Source organism: Lissotriton helveticus, chromosome 5_1 (assembly GCF_964261635.1).
Source record: "Lissotriton helveticus chromosome 5_1, aLisHel1.1, whole genome shotgun sequence".
NCBI classification, from domain to species: domain Eukaryota; kingdom Metazoa; phylum Chordata; class Amphibia; order Caudata; family Salamandridae; genus Lissotriton; species Lissotriton helveticus.
This window is the reverse complement of record NC_136065.1, coordinates 843325545-843353356: the sequence shown is the minus strand read 5'-3', so window position 1 is coordinate 843353356 and position 27812 is coordinate 843325545. Positions and strand designations below refer to the sequence as shown.

General features: G+C 42.0%; 1 protein-coding gene across 1 annotated transcript in view; it reads right to left on the bottom strand.

The window, feature by feature from the left end:
- Window positions 1-3318: 3318 nt before the first annotated feature.
- The window catches only part of ECHS1 (enoyl-CoA hydratase, short chain 1), a 161929-nt gene continuing 137435 nt past the window's right edge, over window positions 3319-27812 (bottom strand). The window contains exons 4-8 of the mRNA XM_078643311.1: window positions 26327-26426; window positions 23339-23443; window positions 22663-22782; window positions 16228-16295; window positions 3319-3487 (exon numbers count right to left, since the gene is read on the bottom strand). Coding sequence (XP_078499437.1) covers window positions 3422-3487; window positions 16228-16295; window positions 22663-22782; window positions 23339-23443; window positions 26327-26426 — 459 coding nt within the window. The 3' untranslated portion in view covers window positions 3319-3421. The remainder of the gene's footprint in view (window positions 3488-16227; window positions 16296-22662; window positions 22783-23338; window positions 23444-26326; window positions 26427-27812) is intronic.

The following is a 27812-nucleotide window of genomic DNA, read 5'->3' as shown; positions in this document are numbered from 1 at the left end:
GGGAACAGAAACAGCTTTGCTCTCAGTAGTGGAAGAGTCAAGAAAGATAGTGGACTCTGGAGGCACCGCTGTGGTCCTTCTTCACCTCAGAGCGGCCTCTGACACAGTAAACCATTGCATCCTGGTCCACAGACTCAGAAAACTGGGTGTTACCGGAACTGCTCTGTCATGGTTGCAGTCTTTCCTGAGTAATAGATCCTTCCAGGTCTTTGACAATGAGGTGAACTTTAAGCAGATGCCCCTCTGTTGTGGAGTACCTCAGGGATCTTCCCTGAGTCCCACCTTATTTAACGTTTACACTTGTTCCCTAGCAGAGGTGGCATCACCTTTTGGAGTACACATAGTCACTTATGCAGATGACACGCAACTTGTGAATGGGCTTAATAGAGCCGAAAGCTCCCCTCCTAGTCTGTGTCCATGCTTGGAAGAAATTGCCAACTGGATGAACGAGTCCTTCCTGTAACTGACTGGGGAAAAAAGCGAAGTTATGATGCTGGGCAATCGTTCTCCCATTGATCTAAATGCAATCTGGCCGACCTCTCGCGGCTTAGCCCCCACCCCCAAGAACCAGTTAAAAAACCTGGGTGTTTGGATCGACCAAGACCTCACATTTAAGGTACAAGCACGGAAGACGGCAGCCACGTGCTATGGTATCCTGAAAATGATTCGGAAGGTTCTTCCCCTCCTTCCTTTCCAGACAAGACAAATTATGGTCCAGGCCCATATCCTGTCCCGATTGGACTACGCAAACGCCCTTTATCTGGGTGCCCCTGCTGCTACTCTCTCCAAACTTCAGACTATACAAAACTGGGCAGCGAGACTTCTATTAGGCATTCCTAAACATCATTCAGCCAATGCAGCCTTGAGATCACTCCATTGGCTGCCAGCCCGGGAGAGTCAATTTCAAAGCCCTGTGTATTATCCACAAGTCTCTAGCTGGAACATAGCACCATCCAGTCCTCCTGGCCCAACAGAAGCCTTCGCTCCAAGACTATGAATCTTGTCATCTAGGATTAGGAAAGCCAGAAGCAGGGGTCGGCAATTCTCTTAACGCGGCCAGGCTCTGGAACTCCCTTCCTCCCCACCTACGTGTAGGAACCAACTACCTAGCTTTTTGCAAATTGTTAAAAACTTTGCTTTTCCCCTAACTGGTGAAACTCCCCACTACTGCTGCTACCTGCGCTGGGATGCCTCCGGGTAGCCATGCGCTATACAAATGTTATTTCAATTCAATTCAATTAAAAAAGGCAGCAAAGAATGTTTTGAGCTGATGCATTTAATGTGTTAATATGTTTTGAGTGGCAATAGTGAACAAAGCGTTTTCATTTTGTGGCATAGCAGGCATGTGTTGTGGGCCTTCTTGCTTCTTTTAGGATATCCATACATTCTTGACATACATTTAGATATCCAAATTCTAGGACCTCAGGAGGCAGATTGCAAGATTGAGAGATCTGGGGTTTGGGTGCCTTACTGCTCATTGATTTGAGTGAGAAGGGCCTGCCTGTTGGGTAATACTTGATGGGAGGACTAAGGCTAGTTCTAGTAGTATTGTAAGACATTGTTGTCTGGCCCATGTGGGGGCAGCTAGGATGAGCGTCAGAGAGGTCTGACGTAGTTTGCAAATTACAAAAGGAGAGGTTGAAAACCGTAAACAAATATCCCTGACCAGTTGATCCATAGTGCATTGCCCTTGAATTGTGAGTGTTGAAACCCGGGGGTGAAGTTTAGGCATTTTACGTTCTGTAGTAAGGCGACTAGGTCTATAACCAGTTGCCCCCATTGCTGAAAGAATGGGCATAGGAATTGTGTGTTGAGTTCTGACTTGTGGGCATGTCCAGCTGAGGAGAGCTGCCAAGTTGTTGTCCACCCCTGGTATGTACTCTGCTAACAAATGTATGTTGTGTTGGAGAACATACTTCCAGATGTTTTGTGCTAGGAGAGGGGCTGTGAAGATTTGAACCCCCTTGTTTTTGCAGATAATACATGGTAGTCAAGTTGTCTGTTTTGATTAGGACTGTTTTGTCTATAAGGTGAAGAAGGAATGCTTTCATCACTGGATTAACAGCTAGCAGCTCTAGGTGATGGATATTTGGGAGAGGCTCACAATGCGTCCAATGCCCATGTACAGTCCACTTCAGTGAGTGCGCTCCCATCCAGTCATTGATGCGTCTGTCGTTATTGTTGTTTGTGGAATTGGGTCTACGAAAGGCAGTTCCTGTAGCACATTTTAGGAGTTCCACCATGGCAGAGTGTGGCAAGCTTGACAGCTGATCAACACTAGATCCTCTTACTGATCCTCCGCTTGAAATCATTGCTGTGCTAAGCATTGTTTTAACAGGTGCATATTCCGTTTGGCATGAGATACTATGGCTAGACATAATGCCATGGTTCCTAGGAGGCACATAACAGTTCTCTCTGTTTGTGGGGCTGAAACTGTGGAGTGTTTTGAAAGTTTGTAGCCGTGCTGCATTTGGGTAAGCTACCCCTTGTGATATTTTAAGGATGGCTCCCAAGTAAAGCTGTGTCTGAAGAGGTTGCAGGTGTGATTTGACTGCATGGACTGAAAAACCGAACTGGTGAAGTAGGTTTATGCTTGTGTGTGTTGCAAACATTTGTGGTATGTTTTGATAAGCCAGTCATCCAGATAAGGAATAACATATAGGTTTACATTCGTAAGTGGCCTGCTACTACTGCTAAGCATTTGGTAAACACCCTGGGGGCTGTAGTGAACCCAAACAGAAGCACTTTGAACTGAAAGTGTTGTCCGTTGAAAGCAAACCCGACGTATTGCCGGTGTGCTGAGTGAATTGGAATGTTGAGATATCTGACGTCTTCTAGCCTTCAGATCACGCAAAGTCTTTTTGTATCGAATGCGTATAGCAAGCAGGAGGAACAGTCACTACACCTCCTGACTCGAAACACTTCTTCGAAGAAAAACAACTTGCACACCTCAGAGCCAAACACTAGATGGCAGATTTATGCTAAGCATGTGATCTAGAGCCACACGTCATCACATCAACCATACACACATATATAAATATCTCTTATGAAATTGTATCCATCTTCTCTCCTATAGAAAAACGAACTCCATATTTTCTCGTCGTTGCCAGGACCCTTAAACATCCAACACATTTTCCATACAGTGGCAGCAAAGTTTCTTTAGCGAGTGGCAATTATGTCAGATTCTTTCATTCTCACTAGATTGCTGCCCTCCATTCTCACTAGTTTTCCCAAGAGTCTATTCTTCGATTACTCAAAGCATTTTCCAGATCAGGAACTCACTCCTCTCCTTTTAGCAGAAAAATCACAAGCTTCATGTACAGAAATAGAAAATGTATTAAGTGAACTTTTCATTGTCTGCCGATTTACTTCAGTTACATTCAATAATATCATTCTACATGGGTAAAGTGCATGTTCATGATCAGTTATCAGTAAAGTTCGGGTTCCTCTTCTCCACAAAGGCAGTCATTCCTTCTTTGCGATCATCCTTAAAGTAGAGAAAAAGAAAATGTTAGCATTTTGCGGATACCTTGCATTCCATTCACTGACACTAGATATGTAATCAACCCTCCAGAAGAGATGACATTGAATTACTCCTATTACTGACCATCGCCAGTGAAACTCTCCCTGCCATAACATCAGAGAACAGACAGACCACTCCATCTCAAGTCAATCTCCCCTGTGACTGATTCAAGTGTCTATGTAAAAAAAAGAAAAATCTACAAACTACAACAAACTTACACAACCTGTCAAGGCAGCTCATAACACAGATGTACTATTGCCACTAAATTGCTTTTAAATTTAATACAAATGTTATTCCCAAAGGAATCAGTGATGATGATAAGTAGTTCAGAGAGAATATAGCCACTAACCACACATGTATGTTCTTTTAAGTCAGCAATGAATCACATTCTTCTGAGAACGTATGTTAAAGTAAGGTTATTTTGGACTCTGAAGAGCTAAGCCTCCTTTTAGCAGACAGCCGCACTTGTGATTCACTTTAAGCCCTAGGTTTAAGTTTATTGTTTTGAGTAGCACACACATCTGATTTCAAGTACTTTTAGGTTCTTCTAAGAGAAGTTATTTGGATGGCATGGAAGAAGGGTTGTTTAAGCTATATTAAAAAATCATCCTGTGCTAAGAAAGTGGAACACACTGTGTGCTGCCTTTACTAAGTGATCTGAACTCCAATGAGGAATGCTTTCTATAGGTTGCTGATGCTGCATTGGAAAGGAGCAGTAACTGTTGCATAAAAGACATTGGGTACTATCATCAGGACTGGTGAAATCCCCCCCTGCACAAAACTTTAATTTCCCGTAGTATTATTTCACCATGGAACTTCTGAACAAGGGGATCTAAAGACATTAGTGAAGTCCCAGTAATCAACTAAAACTACATTTTGCAGAAAAAGTTGGTGCTTTAATTTTTTCAACACACTAGGGCACTTAACAAGGGTCTCGGGTATTTTTAATTTGAGATAACTGTGATGCCTCTAGCTCTGCAACAATTGTTTGCAATTAGATCTTCATGAACCCTGAATTCTCTCTTTTTTCTTCACCGTCTATCAAAAATAAGCTATGTTGTCTGTAGAATTGTACAGATATTTGCAATGAGTTTTGCCTTTTTCTTCTAACTTTATGCACGTCTGTTTAAACGTTATTCCTACTGTTCTATCTCTTAATGGTTTAGAAAATAAGTGCAGTTTCTGTTCCAGCTATCACCAACTTAATCTCGGTGAATACAACAAGCTATTGCTTATCCTTCTTAAGAGTGTGTCCCTGCCTCAAGTTCATCATAGCAATCTGTAGATTTTTGACCACCAACTTAGCATACATTGCAATTGTGTGTGCACTATAGACATTTGTAACACGGACTGACTTTAAGTACATTCATTGTGGTCTGGAGGGCCATTCCATGTGAACCCTCTTAACCGAGTGAGAAGGGCTGGACAGGATTGCCATTGGTAGCCACTAGAGGCACAATAGTGACAACGGAGGCCTTTTTACCAGATCATGCCTGCGAAAGAACACAATGGGTCCCTCCTGCACTGCCTTTTTTTAAGTGGTCTGCCCTACCCGTGCTATGAGGTAACTTGCTCATTCATTGTTGACATGGATGTCGCATTTGTATACTTATCTGTTATTGCAGAGCATGTACGTGTAACATATGTGACACATGCAGCCATAACCACACTGGAATCCAGGTAGCATTTGCTACATTCAAGTGGTACCTAAGATGGAGGATTGAAGAGAGCCCAGACAGTGGGCATAAATTACAGGACTCCTCCAGGCCATTCCAGGAATCTTTTATAGTGGATCAGACATTTGATGGAAGAGGCGCGGAGACAGAGAACCCTTTGAAGCTTAGGGAGTTCCCCAGCTTTTCCTGGCCCTTTGTTCTAGGGAGGGGCTTCCCACCACATGTTAACAGGTAGTGAAGTGGGCAGCCTCCCTTTCTTTTGTATCCTTGCTTTGGGTCTCTCCTGGCAGCATACTCCCAGCTGCATCCCATCTTCCTGCTAATACCTTGTACCAATGATATTCGCAGGGGCTGTCTAAGAGGAACAGGCAAAAAAGAGAACTGCTAGAACTGGTTTCAGGGCAGACTGTTGCAATATACAACTACTGAGTGCAACTTTACTTGGTAGAAACTTCCAGCCAGTGGTCATATTTTCTCCTCTGGACCCAGGGCCCCACAACAGTAGCAACTAAGGAACTCTTCTCTGCTTCAGTTTTTGGGGTATCCACTACCAACTCCCTTTTCCAGGCTCGGAACCAAAACCTGGGGAAGTTAGACAGCCTCCAAGTTGTCTTTGAGCTTGCCTTGAAGGAAGAAGCTGACAAACTGCCGAGGAGGGGAATTGGAGATGGCTTTGCTTGGCACGGTCTAGAAAAGGGAAGGCAGCGAAGAAGGTAAATAGGTCACAGTTCTCTACAGTAGCCAGGGAAGGATATGCACTGTTCACATCAATGTGTTAAGTCCAGGTGACCAGAGTGCCCCTACAGCATGTGCTGTCCTGCTGAAGAACAAGGGACCTTCTTGCAGATCCATGAAGTGTTTGTAAGCGATTCCACTACTATAAGCTAGCACTAGAAGCAAAAGATACTCAAAGTCACAACTGTGGTCAGCGGTGGCCCCAAACTGAGCTGTGCCAAAAAGGAAGGTGGCCCCCTATTCCCAGACGAGAACATTAGACATTGCCTCACTCACCATTGCAAATGGGGTGGGCTCCTAGTTTTGTTGGCGAGTGACTGCGTTCCTTGGTCACGAAAAACAGTGAGATAATGAGATAGGAAGATTAGAGTCACGAAAAAAGAGGAATAATGTGGAAGGAAAAAATAGTAGTCAGGATTGCCTAATCTCCGCGGGTTTTACAGTTCATTGCACCAAGAAAGTATTTGGTTCCGGATTAGAAATGGCGCCACTAAATTCTCTTTGTTGCACCTTCCCCTAGCCCAGAGTTGGGTTGTGAGAAACACAACTGCTGCACTGATCAAAACATTACCAGGATCAATGAGGTTCCGGGCTTCCCACACCTCCTCCTGCGGGTGAGCTATTGATCAGGACACAAGGTCTCGGATTCAAGGACTAGACATACAAAGTCTGACAGGGCGATTGCTTTCACATTCAGAAATTTCTAAGCAACTATAAGAAAAGTACCTGAAGTGGACGCAACTGAACTTACCTTGAGAAAGGGGAGTGTCAGAGAAACACGTGTTGGCTGAGTTATCACGTTTTTGGAGACATGTTGAACATATATTGAATGACACTAATCATTTTGTTATTGCCTATTAGAGGATTTAAAGAATAATATTTAGCAACCCTTGCATTCAGCAGTACAGGCAGTAATTTTCTAGGAAAAACTGTGTGCCACTGCACATCTTAGTTTGTAGCCTTTCAGACAGCGCAGCTATCTGATTGCCAAGACATATTGGTGATATGCTGAAAGCTTCCCTGGGAATGCATTAAGCCCATTGCTTACCATTCACTTTTTGGTTTGTAACTCATTTGCTTACTTTCTATTTGCTGACTTTGTTTTAGGCTGTCCAGCATGTCTTTGTAGTTCCCATGGACCATAGCCTATTTACCATCTCTGTGACTAGCTCCAAGTTTTCTTCCAGGAGTGCTTGTTATCTGTAAACTCTTTTTCGTGAGGTACTCTACAAGAGTAAATATGTTTTCAGTTGTCTCCCTTGTATGTTATTTCACTGCAGTAAATGAGCTGTATTTCTTTGAAAAGGTTTTCTGCCTCTTACGTTTTGTGCATGACTGATTCTCCTGATCTCTGCCACTACCAGTTGATAAATCTTGCACGTCTGCGAGGAACAATGTTCTGCCTATGAACTTGATTATTTTGGTAAGTGCTCTTTACTAATAGTAGAACTAAGACAAACCTCTTCCTCAAGTTCATGCCCATGCCATAGGCACTGGAAGTAGCGCGGTAGGGGGTGCCGGAGCACACCCAATATAACCATGCTGGCATCCATAAGTGAATGAGCTATAGACAAGCCTTTACATTTTGTTTCTATCTTGTTACATTTGCTGTACATTCGAAGAGAGGACCAATACTGGGCTCTGTCTTCCACGGGAGGTTGGTGTTTAAGTTTCTTTCTCTGACTGCAAAGTGAGAGTACTTGGATGACAATCTTGCTGGGTACTGGAGGTTGGAAAAAAAGGCTGTGCAATATTTGTTTTCTAGTACACAATAACATTAAAATGTCAGTAAATAAATTGTACAAATATTTCGGAATATATCAGAATTAGGAAAGCCCAAATGAAGCACTTTTTTTGTAACTCTGAAGTGTGGTGGAAATCAATATTTTGGTGCAATCAATACACATCAATATACTAGGTGTTATCATTTGTGCGTTGTATAGTTTTATGTCTGTGCAAATATAATGGTAATTTCAACTAAGTGTGTTGTCTGCAATGGCAGTGTGCTACAGCACCATGCATATTCCACTCCACGTGACACCACTCCACAACCCTCTTCTCCACTCTACGCAACTTCACTCCACTGTATGTCACTCCATGACACTATAATCCACAACACTCCACTTTATGCAACTTCATGGCACTCTACACCACTCCACTCTACAACACTACTCCACTCTATGCTATCCACACAACTTTATTCCACTCTATAGCACTCTACAATACTCAACGCCACTCCACGACTCTCTACTCTACACTATTCCACAATATGCCATCCAAGCAACATTACTCCACTCTACGCCACCCCACAACACTCGATGCCACTCCACACCACTCCACTTTATGAAACTCCACTCCATTCCAGTCTACTCCACTCTATGCCACTCCATGCCACAACACGCCACTCTACTCCTCTCCAGGACACTCTTCTCCATTCCCCTCTACTACACTTTGCTCCATTCTATGCCTTTCCACTCTACACCACTCCACTCTGACACTCCACTCCACTCTACGATGCAACAATCCACAACACTCTGCTATACTCTATTCTCTTCTATGCAACTAACTTTGAGCCAAGCTGAACAGCAGTCACGCTGGTGTATAAGATGGCTTAACACATTGGCAAAGCCAATAGCTATTGCCTTTGCCAATGCCTGTTATTAATGCATTAACTATTGGCTACTTGTGTTGTGGTCTCTTGCTTACAAAAGGTGGGTTGTACTCAGGGTAATTTCTGCGAGTACTGAGGGGATGAGCCATGAACTTCTCATTTCAATGAATTACGGTCATGGTTTCGGGGAGCTCAAGGTAATCTGTCAGCATTTCAGCTTCGTGAATGTTTGTTTTACAATTTTTGTGGAAATGGAAGTAAAACTTTACTTGGCAACAGTAATTTAGGAAAGACTCATTTTGCTGGCATCACAAAGAAAGGAGGGCGGTTTTATCATGTTTTCTGAAGACCTGGATTTAAATATCAGCAAGGAATGGAATCCTTCAAGTGCGTCTTAATGTAAGGGTATACACAAGGGTTTCTGAGGAGGAGAATGTTTGCAGGACTGTGTCCTTGTCCATATGGTGTTACTTAATGTCATTTTATAATAAGACATGCATTTAAGTTGGGTTTTTTTCAGGTGGTTACCGTCATCTTTCTAAATATCGTCATTCGTAATGATGCATTTGTGAAGAAGATTGTGTTGTTATGATGCATTTGGAGTTTGCATGTTTCTTACAGTGTGTGACAGCTTTGTGTTCTGTGGAATTGCTTGTGGAGTGATCCTGATTGTGTACCACTTGTGTGACTGGCACAGCACACCCTACCTAGGTGCCATTGTTTGTTCTTGGGCATGTTTTTAAAATTAAATTGCTGTGATGCTGGTATGTTGCAAATTGTTGCAAGATACATTAATATGGCCTTATAATGCACCACTTTGGGTGGAAGCCACGGCACACTCTATATCAGGAGGTAGTGTGTGTTCTAGGATATAAATGGAGAAGAAACTTATGATACTGCTATGTTTTGTTGTAGTGTTCATTACTGGATCATTGTAAGTGAACCATTTCGGTGGGTGGCACTGGGCACCCTGCTTTTAGCAGAAGTGTGTGCTAGCGAACGTTGTAGTTCCTAGGTAGAAAGAAATTATATATTCTTGAGAACAGGGGGACACTGTTTTGCTGTTCCATGGTAAAAGCTGAGTTGTACCATCATGGATGGTTGCCTGTTGTATTACGCTTTGGGTGGGTTATATGCTTTTCATGAATTCTGGCTTGTCCACCCTTTTCGTGGTTATATGCACATTCCATGTCTATGTTGGCCAGTACTGTCCCATTCTGATGGTTCACCTGCTACTGCTAGGTGGTTATGTGATGGTTTAGTGGTGGGTCAAATGTATGGCAATTCATTTAAATTTGTTCTTGTTCAGGAGATAGTATACACGAGTGTGCTTGGGTATGCTAATATCAACAGCTTCATGTTTTCACAACGTGGGTACTTGCAGTGCTTTTGTGTAGCAATGTTCCAATGTGCCTTGGCCTCCACATTGGAAAACAATGCCTGGTGCAGAACGATGTCTGGAGTCAATACATGTGTTATTCCTCTGCAGATGAAGCTGCATTTTATAGTGCAGTGTGCATTTAGTCTACCATGGAATTATGTGACATGGTTTACTGATATTCTGCCTTTCCTTTGTAAGGGAGAAAAGAGTGGTATGTCTAATTTACAATGCATTTTATTTTCCAACCGTGTTGCTGTTTTGTGTGAGAAAGGAGCTGTATCCTATTTTCTGTGTTAGTCCTGCATCTGCCTATGGACCCTGGCTAATGTTACTTTAAGATTTCTCTAATGTTTAATGTGGGAGCGGTCTCAGAGTCAGCGGATTCATCTCAGAGAGGGCTGAGCATCTTGGCACCATTGCGCCAGATGTGACATATTGAACAATTTACTTACCTTTGGTAATGCCTTATCTGGAAGAGACTATATAGCCTCAGATGCCTTACCTTAGAATATTCTCCAGGCATCATACTGGATCTGAACATTTTTTGAGCAGTCCCCTTGTGCTCTGGTTGGTGGAGTCGTTTGGTTTTGTGTGGATTCGTACACCGTAAGTGAGGTGTGCGGTGCCTATACAGGTGCCACCCCAGTGCGCTTACCTCAGTTCACAACTGTTTTTCCCAATAAGGAACACAGATCCAAACTGAGGTGAAATGATCAGTGTGCCAATGTAGGGTCATAAAAGATCTCTTTGATGTCAAAATACAGTTCATAGAATGGGGAGGAAGGAGGGTCAATAGGCTGCGGCTAGGTAGAGTCACTACCAGATAAGGCGCTACTGCGATACTTCGGTGGGGAGGGGGGATCCAATACTCTCAACTCTAGCTGCTCAGTATCCATGAATGTAGATGGAGAGTGTGAAGGTTCAGGTGCAGGAACCTGCCTTGTTATGGAGAGAGGACATCCTCCCGAAAGGGCAGCCGAAGCAAAGGGCAGAAGCGCATGCTCCGCACTTTGAGATACAAGACTCTCCATGCCCAATCGTGGGCTACTAAGAAAATGTGGGCCTGGTCGTTCTTAATCTTCTTGAGAATGCTGGACAGGATTGGTATCATGTAGGAGATCGCAAATGTACAGTCGGGGCCGATCCAGATCCACCAAGGACCCGACTAGCACCGAGGGCGGACCCATCCGGCAAAGCACCAGTCAGAGTCCTTTCCGAACCCATGAGCCCCGCAAGCATTCTCGAGGGGTTTGATTGCCCAAAAATTAGGCACATGGCCTAAAAAAACTCATGCTGTTTTGCAGGAGTCACTCAGGCAAACTTAGAGCGGACACAGTCAGACACTGGCTCCACGAACAATCTGGGAGCGAGCCTGGATTTGTGGAGTCATTCAATTGCATTATTCGATGAATGGGCCAGACAAGGAGAAATTGACAAGCGCTTCAACTTCTTGGGCTTCTCTGAAGAAGTCTGAGATCATGACAATGACCAGCGTGAGCGACTCCGAGAGCAGTCCAGAGACCTCCCTTGCGAATGGGATCTGGAGAGGCGCAGAGTCAAATGGAAAGCAGCAACAAGCTTCATGGCCAGCTGAGAAGGCCTTCGGATTCATGGTCCTGAAATCAATGCCGACCGTGGAGATGTGGTATTGTTCCAGGCAACACAGACACACAATGTGTGGGTCTGTCACAGACATTTGCCTGTGACAGACACCATAAGGCTAGAAACCGATCAGTTTCTTCAGGGACATCGTCCAAAACACGGGGGGAAAAACACTGGCGGAGTTTGATAATTTGGCTGAAAGAATTGTCAAAAATTGACTGAGGGGAGCTTTTCCAGAACCACACTGATGGCATGAAAAAAAAGAATTTATGTTCGCACTTTGGGGTGTTGCCTATATAGGTACCACGTTCAGTCACTTTCAGCATGGACAACGCCATGTGAAGCCAAACAACGACATCTACTGGCATGCAAGGGAACTGCTCAAAAAACTTTCCGGATTCTGTCTGACGCCTGGGGAATATTCTAAGGTAAGGAATCTGGAGCTAGAAGTCTCTATCAAATAATGGTGTAGGGATGGACATAAATTACTTGTAGCCTAATCTAAAAGAAATTAGAATAAACCATCATTTATAGGACATGGCTCACTCTTATTGTTCATTAATATTCTACAATCTGCAATGAGGCACAAGGACTGTAAAATCTTGAAAGCAATAGCCAGAGGTACATCTCAAGTAGAACAAAGGGAACGTATAGTTCCAAATAGTAGCACAAAAGACCAGACTTGCGTTTGGAAGCTTTTACCTGCTTTTTGTTGCATTCTGGAATGTGCTTCAAATCTTAAGCAAAACTGATTGTCTTATTTATTTTAGGAAAGAAAAAAACCCAGAAACTCTTCTGTTCCAAAGAGTCTACTCTCCATGTCACAGTGTCAAGGGCTGTAACTTTTAGATCACTCAATAGCCATTAATGTCGCAAAGATATAAAGGAAAGCCTATTTGTCCACATGTCTCGGAGTTAAAAGGATGTAATTATTCAAATACCACACAGTGTCTTGGCAAAACTGAGTGATACCAAGAAAAGATAATATGTTTATTTCCTGAAAAAACACTCTGAAATTGATCAGTACACTCTTCCCCTTCAATCTCTCCTAGAGTACATTGCAGATCTTTTTCATACTATTAGTTCTATGGGCCTTATTCATGCATAATGAGGCCTGAATGCGAGTTCTTCCCATCACAAAATTGCATAATTGGTGACAATTGTATTAGATAATTGATTACCATATACAAATAGTAATCAACATCAGTTTTGATACCTCTGTTGGTTATAACACTATATATGTTTATGGTGGGATGATTGTTTATATCACGGTTATTGCCCTCAGAATGGTGCAACTCAAAATTTGTAACAACATCCTCCACCCCAGACCCAACAGATGTCAGTGTCTGAGGGCAGATTGAACAGTTGGTCTCAAAATCGTAGGAAAAGCAATCAACACCTGAAGTAAAGGCAGTGCTCAAACTCAAAGAACCCACATAACACACCTGAAAGTTTCCTGAAACAAGCAGGCCCCTTCATTTTTCAGCTTCTCTATGGAGAGAACTAGGAATGTCTGCCTATATACTCTGAGCGAAAATGTTGGTTAGCAATCAATCAATCACAGTTTTCGTAGAACACGTGACTACTCAAATGAGTGTACCAACGCTAAAGGTTTGTTGACCACTAGTCAAGAGGGCTTACTGAAAAGCCAGATCGAACCACCAAGTTTGAAGGCCACATTTGAAGGATCCTTCATTGCCTCAAATAGAAGGGAAGAGCATTCCAGCCAGAGGAGAGAGCTGAAAAGGAGAAGCCAATCCATATCTTCCTTTTAGTTTTAGGCACAACTGCCAACAAGGCATCTGAAGAACGCAGAGCTCTTGCTAGGTGGTCATGTGTGAGTCTACTGGCCAGGTAATGAGGACCTGACTGACAGAAGGCTCTGTGTGCCAGCTTAAGTTCCTTGAATTGAACTCTCTCACAGACTGATAGCCAGTGCAGCTCTTTAAGGTGCTGACAAATAGGATTGCTTTTCGGGAGATTTAATAGGAGCCAAGCTGCAGCGTTCTGCACTGACTGGAGTCTCTAAAATTGGTATTCTGGGAAACGCCACTACAGGGTTTTGGCGTAGTCCAGCCATGAGGTTATAAGGGCATGGATTACCATCCTGCAATGTGCAGGTAGCAGGAACAAAAACTTTTTTTTAAAGACCTTAGAAGGCCAAGGCACGTCCCTATAAAATGCCTACTAGGGAGCTAAATAATAATCTATGTTTAAACTTCACCCCAAGGCTGGGCTACAACCGGTTGCAGAAATGGGAGTAAATCGAGAAGTACTGGGCATAACCTTTCCCCCCAAGATGGAGGGGGATTGCCAAGGATTACTATATCAGTTTTACTCTAGGTCACTTATACTCATATACTAAAATACTGCAGACAGGCACGTTTTGAATCTGTTCTGGCATTTGGAATATTGCGGTCTCAAGTATGAAGAATCTGCGAGCTACTGGCAAAGTATACTACCTACTTGACTAAGGATTCCACCATGACTGCCATTTGGTGTGTAATTAGTAAACACATAGGGTGGTTTTTCTCCCCTTTTTGTAATTTTAATATGGTGACAGTGACACTGTTGCATGTTTTGGGTACACTGGTCACTGGTGATCTATTGTGAGCAGGCGATATATTTAGTCACAGGTTGTATTGATTGTTCTGTTTGGTTAGTGTTTACATCATTCCTTATGCAACGCAGAGTCCTGAAGATGGCCTCGCGGACCTTTTGGCCACATAACACCGAAACATTGACAACGCACCCTTACTTCCTTGACAGACCTTTAATCCTCTGTATTAATATCTGAAAGTTTGATCTAAGGGACAGTTCGATTTTATATGCATCGTCCTAAGTGGAAGTAGAATGATAACACTCCCATCAACCCATTGAGAAAATTAAGAGAAAGTTGTAGGGATTGTTTTGGTGATGTTGGTGTTGCTATTGCGATCTGTATATTTTGTATATCATGCTTGTGTCAAAACAATTTGGATGTTTTGTAGAATGAACCAAATATAATGAGATAAATGAAGTAAAAACATTTAAATACACCAGTGAAAATAACTTCTTGTATTGCAAGTAAACACATTGGATCATATTTGTGAACATGAGAAATTGTTAAACTTGATACAAATAATCCCTCAAGGGATATATTTTAAGAAAACATATACTTTACCCAATTCCTTGGGGATAATTGGGTTGCCCTATTTTGTCAGTAGAGGAGTCATACAGACGTTGAATAGAGTTGGGCTCAGGGCAGAGCCCTCAGGAATGCTGAATATTAGAGGTTTAGGGTCCGATGCAAAAGGCAGCATCCTACTGACTGGCATCTGTCAGATAGAAAAGACCCAATCCAGGCCAAGGCAGCCCCACCTATCCCAATATTTAACAACCATTGTAGAAGGATAGATTGGGATACTGCATCTAACACCACCGATAGAGCTAAAAGCAGTTGTGCAATTTGCATCTCTTGATCCACTGATAGCTTGACGGTATAGGAAACCTCCACCAAACTGGATTCTGTATTATGTCCAGGGACGGAAGCCTGATTGGGATGGATGCAACAACTGATCAAAGTCCAAATACGAGAAAAGTTAAGCTTTAATCAGTTTCTCCAGAATCTTAGATAAGGCTGGTAGTAATGAAACAGGAATGTAATTAGACAGAATAGATTTATTGACGAATGGTTTTCTCACAAGAGGGATTAGTTTAGTTTTTTTCCAACAACTGTGGACTAGGGAATAATTTAGGAGGGAGTTGAGAATATGATTGATAGCCACGTGACTGGCTTCCAAAAGTTGGGTGAAGAGAGGGGAAAAGAATCATGGGGTGGCTCAAATTTTTAGGGCTTTCTCAGATTCCTCCAATGAAATGGGAGCGAATTCTGTCAGAGAGCAGGAAAGAGTGATTCAAGTAGTAGAAGGTTGGTTCCCCAACCAGTTGATGTCTGAGGCATTATCAGATTCTGAAATGTTTAGAGCATTCACAATACCTCTGATCTTATTGTTGAAAAATTCAAAAAGCTGTGTGCATAATTTAGAAGAGGCCTCAAGAGGCTGTACTAAAATATTTGGTAGTGAAATTTTATTTTAACAATCTTTAAAACCTCTCTAGGTTTGTTGTCAGACATATCAATTTCACTTGCGAAGAAATTTGCTTGGGCCATCTTTATTCATTGATGGTAGATGTTTATCTCCTTTTTATAAAGTTCCTTGTCAGAGAGCAAGTAGAGCTTTCGCCAAGAATTTTCTAATCTTTTGCATTGTTGGCTCATTTTTCTGAGTTCCTCATTAAACCACGGTACAACCAAGGTTATCATAGAGAAACAACTTGCCCAATTGTCGGTCTACTTCCATGCGTTTCCAGAACTTCAAAGCCTCTGCAGCCCTTTTCTCCTCTTGTAGCCATGAACAAACCATCATATTAAACAGGAACTAACAAAACTTCAGGGAATCTACCGACCAACCACATAGCTATGCAGTCCTCCCTCACCCCACAGCTGGCATCTTCACTGAACAGCTCCCTCTAGTCCATGCTGCATAGTCTCATTATCCCTCCAATGTGGAAACCTGTGATTAACATTAACTACTCAAACTTTACTCAATGTAAAGAACTCTTTGCTGTTCAAGCTCCACGGCCCCACAGCAACATGTCCCACCATCTTCTGTGAAGCCCTATTCCAACAGCAATGGGAAATTATTTTTGCACTCACTGTAGCAAAAGTAGAATAAAACAATCTCTTCTCCAAACGAATTCCTTCTGCCAATGTCATCTCAAATGCTGAGGGAAAAAACAGACAAAGTAAGTTGTGCAAAGCTCGAAAGACATATTAACCAAAATTACTATAATAATGAACAAATAAAAAATACATCCTAGCTGCATAGGCTTAAAAAACTATTGTGTACTTGTGAAAAAAGACGAACAACAGAATGGGGCTCCCAAAATGCTAATCTCATGAGCCTTTCAAAGCACGTGAGAAGACAAAATAGGACAAAGAGTGGTGAGCATTAAAAAAGTCTGTAGAAGCACAGAAATATTCAAAATTTAAAAAAAGCAAAGAGAATCAAATGTGTGCCGACCATGGAGAAGTCACAGGGCGAACAACATGTGGAAAAGAAAAGAGTAGTCACGCTAAAAGGCTTTACAAATATCAAATGGTTTGGAGGAAGACATGGGGAGGACACAATTTAGACCAGAAAGGATGTATTAGTCTGAAAGACTTTAGAAAGATCAAGATTGATAGAGGAAGACACAAGGAAAACACACTCTGGAATGTAAAGAAACCATCACTTTCGGCATAATGTCTTATTCCACGGAGTTCCTCTTGCCTCGTACAAGCATGACTTTAAACCACATTTTGAGGCTACAAAGATAGGGGGCACGTCTAGTTAATACACCATAACACAAGTATGTTCTGCAATGACTGATGCAGGATTGCAGACCACTTTCAATGTCCACGAGTTGAGATTAGTGGTCTCATCTGACGAGCCTGGTCTGGGGCCTGTGCAATAGTATGGGAGTGTTGTACATGCTTCGAAGATGCATGTGATCTGGGACCACTTAGTAATTGTCTGGGGAACATTTCCCCATCCCCCCGTACGTGCAGCATATTCAACTACCTAAGGAGTTCTTTTACTTTATCAGCATTTTGTCCACTTATTGGATCTCGTAAATGTTAGGCTTCTTCTGAGAACTCCTTGAATCATATCTATGCCATGTGCTTATTCTTGTGCAAAGTAGGTGTGAATTTAAAGGCTCATTCGTTAGATGTGCCCCTTTCACTTCAAAGTTGTCTTGCATACATGATTATAAGCCAAAGTCTATCAAATAATACTTGGTCATGACGATGATCCATCCCATGCATTCAGTGCTTTGAGAGATCAAAATGTTGACTATTATTAATGATTTTCTGACAATATTTGTTTATTTCAGGACTAGGCCCTTTTTGCAGGGTCATCCCCAAACATTTTACCCTCCTGTTTTCTGAACCCGTTTTGGTTGGCATTTAGGATTCTGCGTACTTTACCACTGCTAACCAGTGATAAAGTGCTTGTGCTCTCTCCTACAAGTACCCAGGGCCTGTAAATTAAATGCTGCTGGAGGGCTGTAGCACGGATTGTGCCATCAACCTAAGTAGCCTTTGAAACATTTCTCAGGCCTGCCATTGCAGCTTGTGCGAGCAGTTTAAACTGCCATTTCGACCTGGCAAAATAGACCTTTTGCCAGGCCTAGACCTTCCTTTTAATACATGCACGTAGGGAAGGCCCTAAACCACCTAAAGAGCAAGGTTCAGTTTATTTAGAGTTGGACATGTACTTTTAACTTTTTTATGGCCTGGAGGGGGAACTATCAAATCTGTTTTTCATTACTGCAAGGCCTACTTTTCCCATAGGATAACATTGGGCTAACTTATTACACCTGATTAGTGATAACTTTCAATTGGGAACAGGTAACAATGTTGAGTTTGGTGTTTGAATAATTGGAATTTAAAACCCTCTTTATTAGTAAAGTAGGACTTTAATTAAAAATTACGAAAATTCCACATTAAGAAAGTTGGCATTTACTTGTCCTAATTATTTGGTGCCTGCAGCCTGTTTTCCTGGGTCACATGACTAGGTGTAGGTGGCAGTTGGTGTTTGAGTATTGCTTACAGACAGTGAAACAAACGAGCATAGGTGTTGGTAGGATGAGCCATTACTGACTTGAGAGGGGTAGGAGCTATCACCTACCACACATGCACATCACAAAGGCTCTGCCTGAGCACACTCACTAGTCTATTATGACCCCAGACAAGCTGAGGCAGGACATTTCCACCCTCTCTGTGTATGGAAATCTCCAGAACCATCTTCTACTTCAAAGCTGGCACAAGGTATAAATATTGGATACTCAACCCCAACTCTTTAGTACATCTCTGGACCTGTGGAAGACTAAGGACTGCTGTGCTGCTCTGCAAGAAGGACTGATACTCTGCTGTCGGAGTGAAAAGGACTGGACCAGCACCTTTCTCCCAGGACAACCAGTGTGACTCCAAGGGTTAGTTGGCTGGCCTCGTGATCAGAGTCTCAGTAAGTTAAGAACTTGTAGAGTGCACAAATGCAGTCTCGTCTTGGCACTTAGAATTGCCAGGAAATGAGCAAAAAGAACGGGAAGTACTGCATCATTCCTGTGAAAGGAATAACCAAGTTTTAATGATTTTCCTAAACAGGGGTCTAGTAGACAGAAGGCTCTCCTATCACGCATCGAACCTCTAGAATGGGCCACAGATCAATATTAGGCTTCAACCTCCCCATCTAGCCTTATAGCTTTTGGAAACCCGGACTAAGGCTTTACTGGCCGATCTAAGATTCTGATGCGGGGTGTACCACTGAAACAGGTTCTGTATGTCCAGGTTCTGTATGTCCAACAACCCTCTACCTTAAAGTGCTTTATGCACCAGACATAGCTCTTTAAACTTAAACTTAAACTGCTGCCTGACTGGAAGCCATTGAAGCTCTCGGATGTTGCTAGAAATGTGGTGGTATTTAGGAATATTGAGCAATACCGGTGCTGCTGCATGTTGCAGTGATTGCAGTTTTAGCAATTGACGTTTGTAAACGCCCCAAAAAAGGGCATTACAGTAGTCAATTCGAGAGAGAATTAAAGCGACTACAACTGTTTTTCTAAGGTATAATGGAATGAAAGGCAGGATTTTACACAAAACTTTTAGAAGGAAAAAGCAGGATGATGTCAAAAGGTTAATCTGTCCTGCAAAATTTTATTGAGCATCAAACAGAAATCCTAAGTTCCTAATTTTTGCCGCAGGATCCGGGCAATCACCTGCCTCTGTCGGCCACCAAGATTGATTCCAGTACTGGAGGTCCGTTTCCAAACTCCATGACCCCCATTTTATCAGTGTTTAAGATAATTCTGATGCAGCCACTCCATAATGTGCTTAAGACAACTGTGGAATCTCCCCGCCACGGTATCTACACTTGAAGAAATTGTGTCGCCGGCATACAACGAGAAACCATGAGCACTAGTTAATTTGGCGAGAGGCGCAACATAGATGTTAAATAATGTTGGGGACAATACTGAGCCTTGGAGGACTCCACCAGGGAGGTAAAACCTCTAAGATTTAAAATTATACCAACACAACAACCTCTTTTCCCTTGCAGTAAGGAACGAGGTGAGAAGGGTTAGAGCAGCCTCTGTAATTCCTATTGTCTTCAGCCGTTGCGTGAGTACCAGATGATTCACAGTCTCAAACGCAGCTGATAGGTCAAGTAGGATTAGGTCGGCTCTTCCTCCCCCATCGAGCTGAATGCATATTTCGTCAGTGGCCATGATTAACGCTGACTCAGTGGAGAGTTGCAGTTTAAAGCCATGTTCGGTGGCATCTAAGAGGTCATTGGAGTCTAGATAACCAGTTGGAGCTTGATTAATAGCTTTCTCAAGGTTTTTGGACACCAGCGGTAGACAGGAAATTGGTCGATAGTTTTTCACCTCAAACGTGTCAAGGGAGGAATTCTTTAGGTTGGGTCTAATACAGGCTTTCTTCCTGGAAGCATGGGAGATTCCTGTCCTAATGATATTGTTCAAAAGTGGGGTTAGTAGAGTACTAATCTTATCAGAGGCCAGATGTATTATGTCGGGGGGACAGGGATCTGTTGTAGATCCTGATTTTTTGGGTAGTAACAAATAGTTTGCTTTGTCCACAGTTAAACGTGAGAAACTGGTCAACAGGCCATCCATGGAAAGGTCCTCCATCGGTGGTAAAAAAGGAAGTAGTATGGGCAGGGATCCTCCCGGCCAGTTAATCATATATCGTTCGAACCTTCGACTGGAAGGAGTGGCCATTTTGTCAGGGGAATTGCTCAGGAGCAAATTGATTCTCCTGTTGCAACTAGGATAAGGAATTTTTCGCAGCCTCGATTTTACTTGTATAGTAATTCTGACTCGGGGGACAGAAAAGGCTCAATCTACCTTGAAACCAGCACTTGCACTCTTTCTATGAGTACTGCCCGCCAGGTGGTGCCACCCCAGCACTGGACCCTTAGAAGTAGCCCTGAAGGTACTCTGCCAGCCCAGCTGGGTTCCCAACAGAACTGCCAAAAAGGCCCGCATCCCAGCCCTATAGCTCCTCCGAACTCCTGCTTCGCGACGCATCCTCGGTGCAGGATCTTGCAATGCTCCGCACACCAGGATTTACGATGTTCAGGGGGCCAAACTTGGTCCCTCTACCTGGCCCACGCTCCATTTCAGTAGGCCTGAACTTGTGACTTGGTCCGAAGTGACCTGATAAACACAGATGGCACGTTGTGCTTTTATGCACAATTTTCACTTATATCTTTAAAACTGCATACATCTTGCTCTACTGATGGTATTTTTGTCCCTTTTGGTATCAAATAATTTATTACATTTTAATCTATTTTTCTAAATAGGTGTGAGTTTTTCCTTGTGTTGTATTTTCACTTTCTTACTGCTTGATTTGCTGCATAAATATTTTACACATTGCCACTAAATTAAGCCTTCACTGCTTTGTGCCAAGCAACCAGAGGACCATGGGCAGGTTCATTTGGGGTTTGCTTGTGACTTCACCCTTACCGAAACTGTGGCTGCTGCTTGAGTAGGATTTCACCCCCCTCAACCAGTAACCCAATTTCCAACATATATGAATTGTGGAATTCCTTTTGAACAGACACCTATTTGATTGTAACTTTAATTGTTTTCACCTGTGATGCTGGGCACTCACACTTTTTTCCTGTATTTAGATCATCTCTGGAATTATTTATTCCATATTCAATTCAAACACATACATCTTAATTTCCTAAACTATACTTCTCTTAATGTATTTTTTAGTCTAATAGATCAATTATTATATGTTGATAACTATCTATAACATACAGTCAAATAATAGATCTAGTTTAAGAAGAAAAGAACATTTTTAACTTAAATTATCACCAATGATAATTGAAATGCATATACACCAATAGTCCCACAGAGATATAGGACTGCCCTATTCTTCGTAAGGTGTAGATTCCAGCTATCTGGTTCAAGGAAATGCATGTCAGCACAATGCGATCTGTCTGCCAAATGTACATGCAGCCACTCATCTCTTAGAGATTGTGCTCAGTTACACCACTTTGGTCAAAGAGGCAGCTAAGAAAATATTCATTGAAATACAATATTGGATAGATCGTATAGAAGCCTATATACCAATGGACAAATACTGCATGCGGTGTATATGCTATCGACTATCAACACTACATGGAGTAGATGCTTCACTGAATATAAACATAATAAGCATTAAATACACCACCACTGAGTAAATTAAATGAATGCAATCCTTTAATCTCAGAAATTAGCAATCTCACTGGGCTTCATTCCAGTCGATCACTTTTTGCCACTGACACTCCAAACAAAGACCAGGTCTAGTTTGCTTATGACTGGTCATTGTCCAACAAAACAGTGCAACCCAAAATACAAAGCGAGATCCCTTCTAGCTAGGAACACCAGCAAGCACCCAGTGGTTTCGGCCATTTTGGGAGTCATGAATGAGACACTACTTGAGTCTTATAGCTCAGTAAGCACAGGAACTATGTCTGAGCAGACGTTGCTCCAATGCCTTGATTAATTACCAGAGGCTGAATTTAATGCAAGCATTCCATCCATCATTTTTTTTTCTAAGGGAGATGTCGAAAGTGGGTATGCTGACAAAAAAACAGGAGGTGAACAGATTAGGTCTCTCAACAAAGCCAATGAGGGGGAAGCATTCACAAGAACAATGAATCATTGTATAGCACTACTGCAGTATCTCAGGTAAGCTTATGTGTACCATTATTCCCACAAAATGGCAAAACAAATGATTTGACAAAAATAAGGAGGAACAGAAAGGGGAAGGTCTAAAGTTGGAGCTTACGGAGGGAGTAGGGGTCCGCCCCACTAATAATAAATGTATAATATATTAAACAATAATAAATGTGTTTAGCTACTTCAAAAAGTAGGTATTTGAGCACGATGCATTCTTTGAGCGGCTACATTGTATGAGCTGAAACCAAAAACAATCAGAGTAGCACAAAATACTCTAAATGCAACAGTGATGAAAGTACTGCATTTTTCATGCCCCTCAAGCCGCCTGAAAAGATCAGCGTCCTGCTGACAAACTCACATCCATTCACAGACTCCTTGGCCATTGCCACCACCAGTTTGGAGTGTTTGGCAATCTTCTCCCCACAGCTCACAGCTTCTTCAACCAGCTTCTCAACCGGGAAGACTTTACTAACAAGACCTGGCAAGAAAAAGCAACACAATGCTTACTGCAGAGGAAGAGGACAAGCAGCTTTTATAATTCTATGGTCGCCATTCCAGACCAACAGCGAGTAAAGGCTACGTATGATGTGACAAGTATACGATCATGCAAAACTAGGAAGCACTAAGAGGGTAGGTAACATTATTGAAACAGTTAAGAGTTTCAATCAAATCATAATAGAGGTGCACTGCAGGAGCTTTATGTGGGCCTCAGTACTGGATCACCAGCAGGCGGTGCAAGTCCAGAATTAGTTGCATTAAAATGTGTGTGGTGAAATAATTTGCTTAATAGTGGGTGCTCCAGGCGAAGACCAAAAAGCTCTATAAAACTCATGAATGAGTCCCATTATTGGAATAAAATGGCGTGCTGCATGTCCTTCAGCACAATGGCAGAGCAGTGTGTGGATCTTGGTACGAAAAAGAGGGGGTGCCGCAAGCAATATTTAAGTTCCGAACATACAGCCAATGCCTCACCTCTCTCTTCATTCTCCCTGAAGTTCTGGCCAGAGGAATAAATATGACCAATATTCACTTACCGGCTTGCTTGGCTTCCTGAGCAGAGATGCGATCACCAGTGAGCACCATCTCCATTGCAAGAGACTTCCCCACAGCTCTGGTTAGCCGCTGAGTTCCACCAGCCCCTGAAATTACAAAATAGTTTTCCAATGTCTTAATCAGTTTAATATGTACAGAAGCAAGATATGTTTTAATATAATGCAATTACTATACAATCAATGCTTTAATGGTCATGCCACCAAAGAGTGCCTGTATCAAAAACCCTTCATCTCTCCAGCGCTGCTCTCTCCTTCTGTGCGTTTTCCAGGTCTCTCTACTCAGGTCACTTACTGCTAGGGTTGCACACACCACTGACTGTGGGCAAATTAAGTAGTGAATGACATGGATTGACCGAAGGGAGACATGGAAGAAGGGAGGGGAGCAGCCCTTAAGCACTCTGCCAATAAATGTGCTTTTCTTTGTTTTGAAAGGGTAAAAAAAAAGAGACCTGCTGCAGACATTTGCCGCTTCTAAATGAGACTTAAGTTTATAAAAAAAAAAAAAAGCTTACCAGAAATCATCTTACTGTAAAGTGTAAAAACAAAATGATGCAAGATGGGTTGTGGCTTAGCAAAACTTCCCGATTATGGGAATCTAGAACTAGACCTAAGAAGAAAGCGTAATCTTTGGAAACCATGACAGAACGGGAAATAAGCTACAAGCAAAAGAAAATGACATGCATGCATCAGGCAAGAAAAAAAGTTAAAGAAACCAATAGAAAGGTACACAAAAAAGTTCAATATTAAACCACTGGGATACATGGCTAAAAGCAGACTGCGTTAAACTTGCAAGAGTTAATGGTTTTGTGAATTTTAGGAGGGGCGCTTCACTAAATAGAAAGCATAAGTTTGGCTATAGGAAGCGACATTTTGCAAAGAGTGGAGGCAAAAATGTTAAAATTAACAAAGCTTCAAAGAACATAGGAATGTGGCGATGTAATGAATACCCTTGTGCTGCTGGGTAAAGGGACACAGCCATAGCAAAAGTAACATAAAAACAGATCATTCATGCATATTTACAGCAGTAAGCTACTTATAGTTACTTTACTTTTTACTTTTATACACGTTACATAAAACATTAAACTCGTCAATTATAAATCTATCTCACACCAGTACTCATTCTCAAAATCCTTGCAGTATGTAAATACTTTGCTAGACTAATACCAACCACTTCATGAATATCCGATCTGAAAATCCTCAAAAAGTACTAAGCACTGCTTTACACCAAGAAGCCTTCAAACGGAGGCTAACCATCGATTTCGGGGACGCTCATCTGCATCGCAAAAAAGCAGCAAATACACTATTGTTTCTCTATACCGTTTGCAGAATGGACAAAGATAGATTTCTGTATACAAGAATATTCATCAGGGGTTTAACAATGGAGTTGGTAGTGGTTTACCATATTTTATTGTGCCAGCGTGAGGTTTTCGAAAACGAATTTGAAAACAAAGTAGGGATCCAAGGGGACTGCAGAGGCAATACACTCAAGTTACATGGCTAACTTTGGAGAACTTTAGTATGGATGACAATGCTATTTGAAATAGTTACGTTTTACCATAGGAAACATTGTGCCTACAAGCCGTATTATGTTGGATTATTGTACATAAAACACTTAAGTATTTGAGTATACAACACCGGTGGCAAAATGGAGGGGTAAGAGGATAAATATGTCCCAATACAATACATACTGAAGGTACCGTCTTCTATTTCTCTACATACATCAAACAAGTAATGGCAAGGTTCTGGTGAAGGGTGGGTAGGAGAAAGACTTGGGGTACATGAAGAGAGTTCCTAGGGCAAAGCCTCCTGATGAAGACGTTGGTTCTTGAGGTCCTCTAAAAAGTAAGCAGGATCATTTTTAAATTGCATTTATAGAGTTATGTTAAGTGTTAAATTGCCACTTTGCAGAAAAACTAGAACGATTACTATATAAATTGAAAGAAAGTGACAGTTTAACTACATATCAGGGATAGCAATCTTTAGCAATCTTATAAGTGGGCTTCACTGAAAACCAGTTTGAACAGCTCTGTATTCAGAGGGTTTCACAAGCGTGGGTGGCTAGTTCTGCCGTATGAAGGGGACAGAGATTTTTCCAAAGTTTAGTACCTTCAACAACCAGAGACCATGAATATAAATATGTTTTTATTTTCAGTTTAAATAGCAGTTTTCATGAGGTCATGCCAACAGTGTAGTTTCACTGGTAACATATCCGTAGTACTACATTTGAGCAAGCCACATAAGTATCCTTTCCATACATCAATTTTATGTTCCCTACGGGTCACCTGATTATCCTAATATCTACCCCCCCCCCCCCCCCCCCTCGAGTGTAACAAAAGAATGGTCAGTTGCAAACCACCTTTTTCCATTCTGGTCAAAGAAGTTGCTATGAAACAAGTTGCCTTCAATCTTGCCTCACCCATTCTACTTCCTCTGAAAATATTTTTCAGATGCAAAATGCCTCAACCTGTTTCCGAAGACCGCAAAACTTATGGTACCAAAAAAACAAGCTTTCTAAATTGTTAAACAAAAAAAAAAGCTTATGGGAACAAGCAACATTTCCAGATTTACTTTATTCGTTTATTTCATAACAGAATTGTCAAGTTGATATGCTTTTCTTTTGATTCTTATTCCAGCCTAAACTTCGATTTAACCTTTTACTTTATGCGAGCTTCACTTCCCATTTTCCTGTGACATTTTGCACCTTATAACCAATAACTTTACCAAACGTTTAGCTTCGCTCACTGCTACAGCACCTTTTCACACCACCCCAGAGCACTGCATGGCCTCCGTTGGTGTGGGAATGTTAACATGGAGTCAACAAGAATGGATTGGACCCATACTAAACACACAAGGTGACATGTTAAAATCCACAAGGTATGACTCCCGGACTACCATAGTTCAACTATACATGTTTCCACTGATCAAGTGGGAACACAGACGTCAATACCCAGATAATGTCCTAAGTATTACCTGGGATGGTTCCTAGCAGGATCTCAGGCTGTCCAAATTGGGCCTTCTCGCCAGCGTAGATGATGTCACACATCATGGCTAATTCACAACCCCCGCCGAGCTAAATGGAAAGAAGAAAGAGCAGCTTAGCCACAAGTTCTATTAGATGCTGCCTAAGCACGTAGCCCCCACAGATCCAGTTAATAAAAATCGCTAGAGGCTGGTCAGGGCAACATCTGTTTTTCCATTAAAGTAACACCAAATAAAACCAGAAACAAACAAAATATCTAGGGGACAGTCAAAAGCATACATTTCACAAGGCTGACAAGTGCTGCCGGTTTTCACTAAATCCCTAAATAGAGAGTAATCCTACAAATCAGTTCAAATCTATTAATGAGTTCAGAGGGATATAATAAAATCCCACAGGATAATCCCCTTTCTGCGTTCAAGTAGGTCACACAACTGTAGTACAGTTAATGGACTGATCTTCACAATGCCTAGCCCTGCAAACTGGCAATACATTACATGTTATGATTCTCAATGCTTTCTTTGCAGGATCACTTAGTCCAGCCCTACGGGTTCCCTAATACCTTGTGTCAGGTCAGTTCCCTGGAGTGGGGGAGATATATGTATGTATGTATCTATGTATGTGCACATACATATACACACACACACATATAAATGCATACAGACACACACACATACACACACACACACACACACACACACACATATGCCGAAGAATTCGTCCTAGCGCTCCTGCAATCCCCCTGTGCCCGGGACCTCACAGGAACAAACGAAGGCTGACCCAAAAGGTGCAGGTGAGTGATTTATTTAGAATGTTAGCAGCCTGCCTGCATTACACGTTTCAGCCTACACAGAGGCCTTGATCACATGACGCCCAGTAAGAAACATACTGCATTTAAATTGCAAAGTGCAAGTAACCTAAAACACGATTGGATACCACTAAAACCAGATGCATAGGCACAGATTAAAATTGAATCTTTAAAACCTAATAGTAGTAAGTATAAAAGCACAATCAACAATGTCATAACAAGCTAGTAAACGTTTAAGAATATATAAAAACCACATTATAGATAAAAATAATTATGGTTAAAAATATATGCTATATATGACAAAAAGGAGATACAAATAGATAAAATATTGCAAATCATCCCCTACATGTGGAAACTGTATGCGAGTGTGCCAAATGGACGAAGACAGGATGAGACCCAAGTGGGTAATTGTTAATTGCGCCGCCCTACCAGAACCGTAAGCCTGGAAAGTATCCCAACAACTGTGCCCATCCGGTTTATAAGTGCAAAAAAGTGAAAATGTGCAAATGTGCTAGAAAACAAAGGGAAAAAATGGTGTAAAAGGTATGTTAAAAACAATGCATCATTGGGAGGATTGAGACAGCACCATATTTATACCCAATGTAAGATGGTTAAGAAACACTAGGTAAAATTCAAGATAATACAGCTCACTATGGTGCGAGTGTGCAAGG